Source organism: Octopus bimaculoides, chromosome 21 (genome assembly GCF_046866305.1).
Source record: "Octopus bimaculoides isolate indiv1 chromosome 21, ASM4686630v1, whole genome shotgun sequence".
Lineage (NCBI taxonomy): Eukaryota > Metazoa > Mollusca > Cephalopoda > Octopoda > Octopodidae > Octopus > Octopus bimaculoides.
The window spans coordinates 2494670-2509369 of NC_142948.1; the positions used below are offsets into that span (position 1 = coordinate 2494670).

The window sequence follows — 14700 nt, forward strand, 5'->3', positions numbered from 1 at the left end:
CTGTGTGTGTCTGTATTTACCTTTGTGCTTTCTGACTACAAGTGTTGTCGTTGACTAGGGGTCAAAAAATTAAATGTGTACACAGCAACACTGACTATGAGTGTCGTTGTTCCTGCTGTCAACAACTCACTTTGTACCTTTGAAGTTGTGTGTAGTTAAAGTTCCCTTCTCAGCAGCAAGAACACACTTGAAAACGAAGTGTCGCTGAAGAGATATACATGTGTCTTTTACTATAGCCCTGGGCTGACAAGCCTTGTGAGTGGATTTGGTTGATGGAAACTGAAAGAAACCCATTGTATACTTGTGTGTGTGTGTGTGTGTGTGTGTGTGTGTGTGTGTGTGTGTGTGTATGAGACTTTGTGTTTGGTTTCCCACCTTCGCTTGACAACCAATATTGGTTTGTTTACTATCCTGTAACCTAGCAGTTCAGCAAAAGGAGAACTGTTAGGATAAGGACCAGTTTTAAAACTAAGTACTGGGGGTCAATCTGTTTCTGTTAAAACCCTTCAAGGCAGTGCCCCAGCATGGCCACAGTTAAAAGACTGAATCAAAATATAAATGATATACACTATAGAGAAATGTTGAGAAATATAAATAATGTTATATACACACCCTAGGCAGGTGGGTGGGCGGGCGGGCGAGGCTGTTTCACCATTTTACAAATTTCCATCTGTGTTCTTCATTTCAGGCTGTGATAGAGACTTTATCAATTGGAGCACCATTATTGTTACCACCATTAAAGGAGAGGATGGAACTGCTTCATTCCCTGCTTCCACAAGGCAGTGATAGATGGGACACACTATCTAGAGGCCAGGTATTACTATATTATCGCACATTAACTGCATTGTCACATATTTCTATATTATCGTGTATTCCTGCACTATTGTATATTTCTATTGCAAATGAAGTTATGGATGTGTTGCATATTTCTCTGGTACACATTCACACATGCATCCATACATACATCGACTTTTAGATATAATTGTAGGATGTCTTGAAAGTCACCAATTAGCTAAATGTTTTCACATGCTAATTATTCAGAGTATATTTCTTATTAGAAGTTAATAAATTTGCCAAACCTCTCTTAGTAATTTTTGGGACACCCTGTGTGTATGTGTACACACACACACACACACACATATATACATATAAACACACATGTATAAACATGTACATATATATCTACATGTATATTATGCATATATACGTATACATATATTTTTACAATGGCTACACCAGGCTCCAATCTGATTTGGCAGAGTTTCTACAGCTCACGTTAGGAAGGGCATCCAGCTGTAGAAACTCTGCCAAATCAGATTGGAGCCTGGTGTAGCCATCTGGTTTCACCAGTCCTCAGTCAAATCGTCCAACCCATGCTAGCATGGAAAGCAGACGTTAAACGACGATGATGATGATGATGACACATATACATTTTTGTTTATTTTCAGCGTATGCAACTTGACATCATTCTTGCTAGTCTCCAAGACAATTCTCACATTGCATCCCTTCTTGGATTTGCTGAGCCTTTCGATTCTACCGTTTCTGCCAGTCCAGATTATGACAACACAATGGATGTTGAACTAGCAGAAGTGTTAATGAAAACCGTGTTAAGGACTCTCACTTTCCATACGGTACGACATTTTAAAAATCCATTTCTACAACCTTTTATTTTCTCTCTCTCTCTCTCTCTCTCTCTCTCTCTCTCTCTCTCTCTCTCTCTCTCTCTCTCTCTCTCTCTCTCTCTCTCTCTCCTCTCTCTCCTCTCTCTCTCTCTCTCTCTCTCTCTCTCTCTCTCTCTCTCTCTCTCTCTCTCTCTCTCTCTCTCTCTCTCTCTCTCTCTCTCTCCTCTCTCTCTCTCTCTCTCTCCTCTCTCTCTCTCTCTCTCCTCTCTCTCTCTCTCTCTCACACACACACATTCCATTCCATCCCATCCCATCCCATTCCATCCCAATCAGCATTAATTTCCCTTCTGTTTTTCATTTATAGAATATCGTATTTGGAAACATAAAAGAAATACTTTTTTTCCTCCCAAAAAAAATCACTTCAGGTCCTAAATGCAAAGTTGTTTTAAAACCAAGCATGGGCAACCTTTTGCAAGAAGTGGGCTTGCACTACTAAAAAGACCAAATGCTATTTACCATGTGTAATTCTCAGCATGTTCTAACCCTCATGTCAATCCCAATTTTTCAGACCTGGTTGTTAATGCTCCCAGTGGCCCTACAACTGATAGGGTGACAGTTATTTTCTCCATTTCCCATATTCATGCAATCCCTTCTTTTAGTGGCTTGTAATTCTCCATCTTTTCCAGTGCAGCAATGTCTGTGATCTTGGTTCCCACCAAGGTTCTCATTCCCTTTCATTCTTCTCCTGTCAATGAAACAAGGACCCACTACGTACCGGACCCAACTTCATTGGTGATCTCTCCTTCCTCTCAAAACCACTGGCTCTCCTCTGCCTGTGTTTGAAATAAGTCTTTATTGTTGATTTGGAATGTTTTTTGCTGTAAATATTTGAGTGATGGATTTTCAATGTTTCCTTTTTTTTTTGTGCAGGTACAAGCTTTGAATGAAATTAAGAAGAACAGTGATAAAGCTTTACAACTGCTGTGTGTCGATAACAGCTCCCCTCCACGCCATCTGCACAGCTTATTGTCATCCTTGCACAAACATTTGCTAGCTTATTGTCGCAACAATTCAGAAAATAATGACATGGTATGTAAACCTTGCGAATCACTATTTTGTTGAGATTAAACATTTTTTCTTTTATTTCACGACACAAAGTTTCTTGTCTGAAGAATGTTCATTTTTAAGCTCACACTTTCCATAGTTTTATTCTATGATATAAAACTTGTTGTTTTAAAACCTTGAGTAATTCCCCTCTTTACAATCACATAACATATCCTAATTTATTTTGCTGTTGTCTTCTAGCTAAAGCTTGACTGAACAACTTTTGTCGATTTGAAATATAAATATTATATTTTAAAGATGAAATATTATCTCAATGGTGACTCAGGTCTTTGTAACCTTTCTTAGTACTTGTAACAAAAAAAGATCCTGTGTCAATAGATCCAGATGGTTTGGTTAGACTATATTGTGCTGATGAGATTTTAACAGGACGAAACATGCTCATTGTTCTGCCCCTTGCCTTCGAACAACAATTAGTCTTTTCCCTCCTCTATGGAAATTAACTTTGAAAAATTGTCACCTCATTAAATTATCTCCCCCATCTTTGAGAATCGCTAAAAGTTACCGCTAGGTTCTTGTGTGCTTTCTCCGATAAATTTCAATAAATTAAGAATTTTTCTCTTTTTACATGTGGTATTAAATACATCATCATCCTCAGCATTGTTTCACTGTCCACTTTTCCGTACTTGCTTGGGTCATTGAGGTAGATTTTCTGGGGTTATATGCTCCTGCTGTCACCAATCTTTGCCTCTCTCCAAGCAAGATAATATGTCCCCATGGTCAGACATGTTTTCTGTGGAAGATTGAAATGAACTACCTCACTTGTATGATGGGGATGCTTATTTACAACCATTACATGATGTCAAAAGAAGGATACACACACACACACACACACACACACACACACATATATGACAGGCTTCTCTAGGTTTCCATCTACCAAAATCACTCACAAAGCTTTGTTCAGTCCAAGACTATAGTAGAAAACAACCTGGCTCAAGGTGCCATGCAGTGGGACTGAACCCAAAACCACATGGTTGAGAAGCAAACTCTCTAACCTCACAGCCATTCCTATTGCTATGACATCATTGAACTTATTTGAATTGAAATACTCTTCTCTCTTGTCCCCAATTCTTGATCTTGTGGAAATCCTTCCAGAACCATAGAACTCGAAGCCTTTCCCCTTCTATTTCCAGTCCAGTGCCAGCTCAGTGCTCCATCGTCATTTGTCTCTCATGTTGCCACTATCTGGAGAAATTATCACCTGCTGTTCCCACATGATAGCAGATATACAAGATAACGCATCACTTTTGAAGAAAGTTGGAGGTAAATCAGTTTTCCTGTTTTTGTTGTTGTTATTCTTTAACCCCAGGCCAAGCCTGGTCTCGTAGACCTATAATGCAAGATGCTTCCCTTGTGATCATCCTATCTTTTATTTAAACATAATGCATCTATGAATGCATTATATGTCACTCTTAGATGCTGGTCAGTTGATCCAGCAAATCGAAGATGTTCCAGTTTTGGCCATCCCCTCTTATACACAATGTATCTAAGACTACATTATCTAATATATCCCTCGTTGTTATTGTTGTTTTTTTAACCCCAGGTCAGCTCTGATTCTGTGGACCTGTGATCAAAGGGATCCTAGTTTTAGCCATCCCTACAGAATCGTTAGCATGTTGGGCAAAATGTGGTATTTTGTTCATCGTTATGTTCTGAGTTCAAATTCGACCGAGGTTGACTTTGCCTTTTGTCCTTTCTGGGGTCAATAAAATAAGTACCAGTCAGATACTGGGGTTGATGTAATCAACTTTCACCTTTCCCCAAAAATTTCAGGCCTTTTGCCTATAATAAAAATGATTATTTAGATGCTACAATGTATCTAGGACTACATTGTTATTGTCATTGTTGTTGTTTAACTCCAGATCAGTCTTGTTCTGATCAAAGATCAAAGATACTCCCTTTCTTTCTCTACCCCCCTCCCTTCCTGCACCTCCCTTTGTCCTCCATTTTTCTCCCTCTCCCCTGCCCCCTCTACTTCCTTCTCCATTTTATTTGTTAAATAAAAATTTTAAAGAATTTCGTTTCCTTGTAATCAATCTGTTTCTGTGTCCAGAAAGTAGACCATTGTGATGCATGTATATGTGTGGTGCTACATGTGAAAAATGCAGTGCTACATTTGAGTGAAACATGTAGAAGATGTTACCTCATTCAATTATAACAAAACCACAAGTCAAAAATTTTGCAAACAAAACTACATGAAAAATTTCTTAAATTCTTTCCTCTCATTTGAATCAACTCTAATTTTCCTATGTCTTTTTTTTTTCTTTTGTTTGCAGAAATCCTGTTTGATTCCCCTGCCGGCGCCATGTTGGTCCATGTCATCTACGCTCTGTTGTTACTTCCTCAGCATTCAGCACTCACCCCATTGTTGCATGATCTACTCAACTTCCTGCCATGCCTTGATAAAATCAACCGTAACCTCTTAGCTTACCAAATTATTGAAGAATACCCCCACCTCTCAGATCTACCTGGTGAGTTCCTCTTTTTGCCACATCCCTGTTATAATGGGAATAGCTAAAATGTCATCTTCTGCTGGATTCCCAGTAAAATGGTGATGAACAACAGGCATAGAAAAAGATGAATATAGAAAATAGACAACTGATCACATTGCAGCTTTGTAGCCAAGTGTTTTTATGACTCATTGTTAATGGTGTTCCCCATAGCTGTTGTTTACTTTTGTTTTTGCAATGGAACGAGCATGTGATGAAACCAGCACTTCACCTGGTTAACGAGCAAGGCCTAGACTCCTTACAGTTGAGGAAATTATTGGTTATATTTATTCTTTGGGTGAAGAGTTTACCCTTATGCAGGCAATGAGAGTGATTCAAACAATCAAATGGGTGAAAGTGATGAGGAATATAGCAATTCCGGTGAACAAATCGGTAGCCGAGAGACAGGCCCATTGTTATTCTCTGTTTTTTTGTTTTTTTTCTGTGATTCTTGTCAATGCTTCTGTCCATTGCTTTGCCTGGTTTGTTGTTACTCTTGAGTTATATATGTAACTATTTTTTTTCGCTCAATAGCCCAGATGGAGGGTAAAGTTAGACACAGGGGCCCAGGTCTTAGAGGGTTAAATATCTCAGTTACAGACTGTGGCCGGCTATTGGTATGAGGGTTTGTGATCCAGCCATGACCATCCCATCTGCCACTATGCTATTTAATGTATTGTTTCACCACCTCCACCACCACCACCACCACCATTCATAAATCAAGAGAAAGAGGTGACAACAAACCAGTGAGTGAAACTGCTAGAAATAACAGACAAATCTCCCTCAAATCACACCTGACTGTTTTAACCCTTTAGCATTGAAACCAACCATATCCAGCTTAAATATTCTACCTATTTATGTTCATAACTGCCAGGTCTGGCCTTTCACACCTACCCTACAATGTCATTCCAAAAATATGCAATCACATGAGATAATGCAGGATTAGTTCAAAACAATGTTTTTCTAAATAAGGATTACATTTGACAGTGATCTGAATACTTAAAGGTTAAAACGAGAAACAAGTTAGTCTTCAATTATAATTCCACTCACATTTAAGATACTTTATAGGAATAACAATTCTACCTCAGTATATCACTGGTACTTTGTGAACCCCAGAAAGATGAAAGGTAAAACTAGTCTTAAGCTTCTATTATAATTCCATTAACATCTCAGATGTTTTATAGGAATATTAAATCTATATACCCGTATTTTATTGGTACATTTGTTTATTGTCCTCAGAACAATAAAAAGTAAACAGACTTAAAGCAAACCATTTGACAAATTGATGTGTATATTTAATAATAATTGAAATGAATTTCTCTTGGCCAGATTCTCAGTGTCCAGCTGTATCGCAGTGGTCATGGTTACTTGACCTAGAAAGGTCATGTTCACTCTTGGTTGGTCGGTCATTACATGCTCTATTACTTGGTCCTCCTTTGTCCAGTTCAGAGAAAGTCAATACGACGTGGCTTGACAGTCGTTTGTTCAGCAATGGCCTTGAAAGACAAGCTTCTGAATTAGGTAATGTGCTTCTTCCTCTTCTTTTCTGTTTGATTTAATCTTTGCCTCTTTCTTATTTTTTTTATCTATTCTGGTTTCAGTTGTTGGACTATGGTCATACTGGGGCACTTAATTCTCTCTCTCTCTAGTTTAGTCCCTTACTAACAAGCTTCCATTAAGCCATACAATTAACCCCTTCATTAATTAATCACAGTCTGAAAATGTTTAATCAGCATTCTCCTTCTCCTTTCCTTTAGATTTGATCATCCATGACAGTATGTGTTCGATTCTGTCGTCGAAACCCTCTGAAGCAAACATTCCCGAGGATCTCAACTTCGATGCCGATACCATATTCCTTCTGGAACTTGGTCTTGGCATTCCAAAGGAACCGGTGCAACATGTACAACAGATGATGTTTGAGTATGCTGAGAAAAAAGGTGAGTGAACCCTTTTTTTAACATGGGAAATGGAAATATATTATGGAGGGAGGTAAGGGGTGGTGATGATAGTTGGAGTGGTGATACTGGTGATGATGCTGCTAGCTGTGCTGGTGTTGGAGGCAGTGGTAATAATGGTGCTAAGGATGACGACAGTTGTGATGATGATGGTGATGATGGTGATGATGGTGATTCGGGTGGTGGTGGTGGTGGTGTTATTGGTGTTCGTTATTGTTTAACCCCAGGTAATTTCTGATTGATCAGACCTTGTACTAAAAGACATTCTAACTTCACCACTACACCCTATCCATCTTCCAGGGTGAGAATTCCACAGGGATGACCCAGCCCCTTGATGTACAGTTACCCTTGTAATCATTCAGGCCAGGCCCCATCTGCCCTTGCCTGCCTCTTGGCAGTATCAAGGACCCTGTTAAAGGTCACAGGCTCACCCCTGTCTCCTGACTAAAAGATTTTTAAAAACTGGTTTAAGGGGGTTTTGAAAGTGAAATTATTTATAATTGTTCCATGTTTTGAGGGAACAAAGAAAACCTGCCTTATTTTTGTTCATCGTAATTCTTTAATTACTGCGTTTTTGTGGAAATAAACTGCTTTTGTTTCAATGAATTTGGAAAACAACAAAGAACTTAGTAAAATAGCCACAAAAATGGCACCCAGTCCATTCTGTAAAAGTGGTTGGTGTTAGGAAGGGCATCCAGTCCTTGAAACCTTCTGATGGCAGACATTGCAGCATGATGCAGTCCTCCAACACATTCGATCATGGCAAACTGTCCAATCTCAGTCAGCATGGAAGACAGACATTAAAAGATGATGATGAACTTAGTAACTATTATGTTGGTATTTAGAACGTAAATTAACATTTAAACTTTGGTGGAAAATTTTAATTTAGTAGAAAGTTTTTGTATCATTGATTGGCAGTCTTGGGTTGATTTCAAAGGAATTAAGATGGTTTCTAAACTTTTTAAACATGTCCAACCTCATAGTGAGGAAGAAAGAAGAGTTATAAGGATTCAGTCTGTATTTGTCTCCTCATTAATAATAAGAGAGGTCTTAACCACAACAACCTACAGATATAGCAGCTAGATCCCCCTGAAATTCCAACTGACTATGTTAAACCTTTTTGTTAAATGCACTGATTTTGTTTCTGTAAATTTTGAAAAAAATAAGGAATTTAGTAAAATAACTTTAGTGACATAAAGCTAATATTTAGAACATAAATAAATGTGAAATTTTGATTCAGGGTGTTAATTTAGATCAGTTTTAAGTAGGGAGTTTGTGTCATAGAAACAGGGGTGGGGGTGGTCTCAGAGAAGTTGAGATCAAAAGGGTTAATTTGGTATGTTGTCTTCTTCAGATTGGGATACATGTGAAATGAAAGATGTCTCCCTAGATACAGTGTCCAGGTTCTTGCTGGCAGCGTTACTGAAACACTGTGACCTCCTCTCCTTTTCCCAATCCACAGAAAGGTAAGTGATTTCGAGTTATTTTATTTTATATTATTTTTTTGAGTTTTAATTATAAGTATTGTATCTATTGTTGCTTCACCCTGGATTAGACTTGATCCTGTAACTTTATGACTAAAAGGCAATCCATTTCCTAGTCACAGGTCACCCAGAACTACATTATCCAATGTGCCCTTCATTAAATGTTATAATTGTAAAGTGTGGGGTTAGTTTTTTTTTTCGACTAAAACCCTTCGAAGCAGTGCTCCAGCATGGCCACAGTCAAGGAAAAGAATAAAAGAAAGACTTCTTCATTCAACAGAGCTTGCTTGCTTCATCGTTTTGTTTTCCCCAGCTTCCACACATATCTTACACCTGATACCTCCTCTAGAGGTATCATGTGTAGTTCTGCCTCCTCTAGAGTTTTTTTTTTTTTTTGGTTGGGGGACTCCGAAAGGGATCTCAGGGAGTAGTGTCCCTGCCTTCCTGAGCTAGTTTCCCACCACATTTCTTAAAAATTGTGGTAGAGGCCTTGGTCTAGAAACTGAGGTTGGACGTAAGCAAGGGTATGCTCCCCATAGAAAATCTAGCTCCCAAAAAAGCCTCATGATAGCAAAGGAGAATAGGCACCAGTCAGCCCCAAGGTTGGGGTGAGCTGCATCTGCCTCCTCGGTTGCTATGGCATTGAGGTAGATCTGGCCAACCCCGTTAACGGGGACAAAAGCCAGATCTAAAACACTGGATGATGATGATTTTGCATTTCTCATTTCAGACCCAATCGCAGTCTTGTGATGGCTTATAGACTGGTTTATCAATCACGCAGTCGACTTATTGGATATAAATTGTCTCCGAATCAGGCCCCCAAATTTTCTGGACTTTTACATTCGGACAGAATAACAACACATAAACGAGGCCATGGCTTATCGGAAGAGGAAGACATCAGGGAAGCTGGCAAAAGTGACGAAGGACTCGAGAAAATAAAAGGTATTTTTGATGATGATGATGTTATTGCTGCTGTTGTTTTTATTGCCAAAGTTAGTCCTGATCTAGTAGACCTGTGGTCAAAGGTATTTAGCCATGACCATCATGTCTTTTTTCCAGACATAATGTTATCTAAGAGTACATTATCTAATGTGTCATTTCTTTTTTTCTCTTTAGACTGTAGGGGATGATTTGAGATTTGGTTGTTATTTCTAGCAGGGGAAGTGACCACATAGAGTTTTTTTTGTTGGCTCCTCAAAGTTTTGGATAAAATTAACAAATTTTGTTTGAACAATTGATGTGGTTCAAAAGGTACTGGGTGGGTGGGTGTGAGAATTCTGACTCTATGGACATCACTTCAAATACCACCACCACTGTCTTGTTAGAATTTGTCAACTGGAAACTGTGTGGAAGCTTGTTGCAGTTTTTGCATGGTAAATGTGTCATTTTGTTTAATATCACCTCCACCTAGTCGTGGGGTACCTTTAGCAGAGTCCACTCTGTTGTCACCCAGTTTAACATCCTCACCTGCTCCTTGGGCACCTTTGGCAGAGTTCACCATTGCAAGTCTTCAGAACAAGTTGCTGATCTTGAGATGGCTTTCTCCTCTCCTTCTAGCAGATGCAAGGACTCAAAAAGGAGACATGAACACTGTCTTTCCTCCTCTAAATAAGCTAATAAAAAAAAAATTCACCCCCTTTTTAATTTAGGCCAGCAGTTTTTAAGGGAGGGGTCAATTCAGTTACATCAAGTCTAGCTCTTGATTGGTACTTTATTTTATTAATCCCAAGTTGATAAAAGCAAAGTTGACTTTGGCTGGATTTGAACTCAGAACATAAAGAGTCCAAAGAAATTTCTGCTAAGCATTTTGTCCAATGCAGCAACAGTTCTACCAGCTCATTGCATAATCTAATAAAATAAAAACGAATAGTACACCCATATCTCTTCTGATTAATTCTGTATGTTCTCTTGTCTCTTCCAAGATGAAGCTGATAATTCCGGCAGTGCCAAGTTGAAAGAATCTCCTGGTGACAGTTCCTTTGAAGATATCTGTCGCACCTGGTTAGAAAGATGTGTGTTTCTTATTATCGGAGTAAGACAACCTTTAGCAGGTAAGGTGTTTCTCTGCTTGTACTTCATGTGTTCAATAAGTTTTGGTTTGTCCTGTTATACAAGACGAATCTCAGGAGGTCGAATATGGTTCCTGGCTATAGCAGCCACAGCTCCTGTGCCTCTGTGTTTATATTGTAGCAACTAATCTTTCCTTCTTGGATTTTGTTTCACCAAAACTTTGGGGTTGTGGCACACAGGAGACCAGTGAAATAATTCATCAGTTTTGTTATGCAACATCTGTCTGTCTTTCCTTTTCATTTGTATGTGTGTATACATATAGACGTGGGTGTGTGGTAAGAAGCTTGCTTCCCAACCACATGGTTCCTGGTTCAGTCCCACTGCATGGCTGGCACCTTGGGCAAGTGTCTTCTGCTATAGTTTGGGACCAACCAAAGCCTTGAGAGTGGATTTGGTAGACGGAAACTGAGAGAAGCCCATATGTCTGTGTTTATGCCCCCCACCATTGCTTGACAACAGTTATTGGTGTGTTTACGTCCCTGTAATTTAGCAGTTCAGCAAAGGAGACTAACAGAATAAGTACTCGGCTTACAAAGAATAAGTCTTAGGGGATGATTTCTTTGACTAAAAATAACCCTTTTAAAGTGGTGCTCCAGCATGGCCACAGTCAAATGCCTGAAGCAAGTAAAAGAATAAAGAATATGTATGTATAAGAATAAAGAATGTATATGTGTGTGTGTGTGTGTGAGACTATATATGGGGGAAACGCATGTGTTTTTATTAATGTATATATATGTATTCATGCCTTTATGTTATCTGTCTTCTTCAGATGAAGAGCTTGTTTTGTCTGATACAATCTACGGCAGCCGGTCCCACGTAGCACAAGGTAAATATCTCACTATTTACAAAAGCTGCCCCAGGGACATAACAACCCTGTCTCATTTAACATACTACTCTCTGCCAGTGGCGGACTGGGTCTAAAAATATTGGTTGTCAGGAGACAGGTGGGGGACCCCCACAACTACAATGCTATCATTTTATTTATTTTTTGTGGAGGTTAAAGGTATTCTTTTCAACTGTCTACAAACACAGCCAAGCTGAAATAATTAACGCACCCCTTTTAACCCCTAAAACCTAATCCTTATTTAATGACACGGTTTTGAATTAATCATGGCTTATCTTGTAGCTTTGAGATTTTGATGATGTGATTCTATATTTTTAGAATGACATTGTAGGGTAGATGTGTAGAGCTTGATCTGGCCAGTTTGAACAAAAACAAATAGAATAATTGGGCTTGATGTGGTCTGCTTAAAGCTAAACAATGCCACTATCACTACCCAAAAGGGAGTCTCTATGTAACCACCTAGCTTGCTAGAAACAGCAGCTAGATTTTCCTCAAATTGCATCTTGCTGAAGAGCACATTTGATAATTTAGTCCTCGATACATTATACCCCCAAAAAACTTGGATGGTCATTGCTGAACCAATTTTAATTAGGGCTAAACAAGCAAACATTAAAGTTAACCATCACCCAACTCCCAAGAAATTTACGAGATAAATTCTTTCTGTTTCTTAATTATGTTTGTTTGCTTTCATTTCTTTTTCTTTTTCTTTTCCTTGTCAGACCATAATACAGAGAGACGGCTTTATTTGTCGCCAAGGAAGAACAAGAAATCCGTAACACGGACGAGTAGCTCTCCGAACCTTTGTTGTTTGAATGACATTGAGGAGTCAAATGGGGAAACTGAAACTGGTAGCGAGGTGGGTCTTTGTTCTGTTCTTAACCATCAGCATTCACCATCATCATCAACACCATTTATTTATGTGTGTGTACACAGCACACACACACACACAGAGAAATATGTATATATGTGAGGTGGTTGGTGTTTGGTGTTAGGAAGGGCATCCAGCCACAGGAACCCTGCTAAAACAGACAGTAAATCCTGGTACAGTCTTCCGCCTCGCCGGCCCCTGTCAAATTGTCCAATCCGTTCCAGCATGGGCAACACATGTGAAATGATGATGTTGATGATGATATATACACACATATACACTTTCTCTTGCACATACACACACACACACACACACATATACTGATATGCTGTTTTTTTTTTGTAGAACACTGGCAATGGAGGTTTGCGCTACACAGCTGCGCAATGCAATGGTACAGCTACACCTCTCTCAGGAGAAAGTAAGTATTTAGTCCTTCCTGTGTTTGGTCTGGCAGATGTTGGTTTCTGACATAGATCGATGGTTATTTCAGTGAAGGAGGTGGGATGACAGCCACCACACCGTTGAACAATAACAAATGTAAGAGGTGACCCTGAGCAGTTGGTCACCCTTCTAAAAAGCGGCAGCGAAATGGTCTTTAGTTTATACCCTTGTGGATTAAAAACATAATGGAGGACACATTAGATGATGTAGTCCTTGATACACTATGTCTGAAAAAAAGAGATGGGGGTGGGCACGATTGGAAGAGCTTTGGTTATACTTTTGCTGTTGATTATTGGGTTCAGCAACAGCAACAAAACTATATTCAGTTGATAAGGCAACCGTGACACTGTCATTTGAATTGCTAGAAATAGCAGCTGAAGAATGAAAGGACACATTAGATAATGTAGTCTTAGATATACTATGCCTAAATAAAAAAACAATTACAGTTGGAATATGTTTTATCCTTGACCTGCTGGTTCAGAACTGGCCTGGGGCTAAACAATGAAGCAGGACATGTTATGTAATGTAGTCCGAGATACATTGTGTCTGAATCAGATATATGTTGGTCACATGAATTGAAACACACAAGCATCTACTCGTTTAGTTTATGGTCCAGAAAGGGTTAACCATTTTCAGGAATTAGGGTTCATATTTTCACTTTTCTAATTATGATTCCGTATTCCTATCTCTTTTTCACTCTCTCCCTCTTTCTCTTTTGCCAGACACCAGTATGGAATCCTTACAGAAAGTGAAAGAAATCTTGCGCCGTCTCCGGTGGCGCCAAGAGCGTGTCGGTGATATTACACCTGGATACTTTGGTGAAGAGAACGAACATCACACCTGTCGGAAACTGTGCATCAAAGAACTGATGTTGGACATTTTCCACTTTGTGTGCGGCGAACATATTATGTATCAGATGTATTTTGCTAAATCCCTCGAACATCAGCAAGAGAGGGCACAATCACGTGTTGACTCACTGCACCAAATAGTTGAGTTGCTGTCCACAGAGAAAGATAAAACAGCTAACAATCGCCAGTCCAGTGTCGACAGTCAGGACAGCAACACCAGCTCACCTGAAGATTTTACACTGACCACTCTTCTTAGTTCTGTCCATCTCCAGTTCCTGTCTGGTTGCTTCGGATTGAGTTCTTTACCGTTTGAAACAACATCAGCTCTGCCTGACGGAAGTCACTATCAGGATGGGATCAAGGCGGCGCGAGCCCAAAGCCAACAAGAGGTGCAGTTAGCAGTCCACCGAATCTATGAGCTGCTTGTCGGGGCATTGGTCACGACATCGAAATCTAAAACACTGGAGGAAAGCACCAGGCAGAAGCTGCTCCTGTCCACTGTGCTGTCCATGAGCAACAAGTATTGTCCGGCTGACCTGTCCCTTGCCGTGTCCTGTGGTCAGCTGCTCCCCCTCCTCTACTGCCTCAGTGAGAATGCTCACACTGTGCCCCTCACCATGCAGATACCACCAACTGCCTTGAATTCCCTCCAGTTGAACAACATGCTCCAGTTGGGCTGTCAACACCTTCTGCAAATCGTTGCCGTTGGCACCGGGATGTATGCCGAGAGACTAAGTGATGGTGTCATCCAGAATGTTGTGGATTTACTGTGGAAACAACTGGAAAAACTCTTGTCTTCGGCCGTTTCTCAAGAGAAAGATTTACAGCAAGGTATTACTGTTTATTCTCTGTGTGTGTGTGTGAGGGTGTATGTATATGTGTGTGTGTGTGTGTGTGTTAGGGTGTATGTGTGTGTGTGTGTGTGTGTGTGTGTGTGTGTGTTACATCCCATCC

At 39.7% G+C, this 14700-nt stretch overlaps 1 protein-coding gene across 3 annotated transcripts in view; it reads left to right on the forward strand.

Moving 5' to 3' along the window:
• The window catches only part of LOC106868812 (putative E3 ubiquitin-protein ligase HERC1), a 98254-nt gene that overhangs the window by 26977 nt on the left and 56577 nt on the right, over nucleotides 1-14700 (forward strand). For all 3 annotated transcript variants that reach the window (XM_089339213.1, XM_089339214.1, XM_089339215.1), the window contains exons 14-27: nucleotides 689-814; nucleotides 1449-1631; nucleotides 2553-2711; nucleotides 3881-4010; nucleotides 5024-5218; nucleotides 6566-6757; nucleotides 6994-7173; nucleotides 8546-8657; nucleotides 9406-9617; nucleotides 10598-10726; nucleotides 11515-11571; nucleotides 12309-12445; nucleotides 12803-12875; nucleotides 13621-14577. In XM_089339213.1, coding sequence (XP_089195339.1) covers nucleotides 689-814; nucleotides 1449-1631; nucleotides 2553-2711; nucleotides 3881-4010; nucleotides 5024-5218; nucleotides 6566-6757; nucleotides 6994-7173; nucleotides 8546-8657; nucleotides 9406-9617; nucleotides 10598-10726; nucleotides 11515-11571; nucleotides 12309-12445; nucleotides 12803-12875; nucleotides 13621-14577 — 2842 coding nt within the window. The remainder of the gene's footprint in view (nucleotides 1-688; nucleotides 815-1448; nucleotides 1632-2552; nucleotides 2712-3880; nucleotides 4011-5023; nucleotides 5219-6565; nucleotides 6758-6993; nucleotides 7174-8545; nucleotides 8658-9405; nucleotides 9618-10597; nucleotides 10727-11514; nucleotides 11572-12308; nucleotides 12446-12802; nucleotides 12876-13620; nucleotides 14578-14700) is intronic.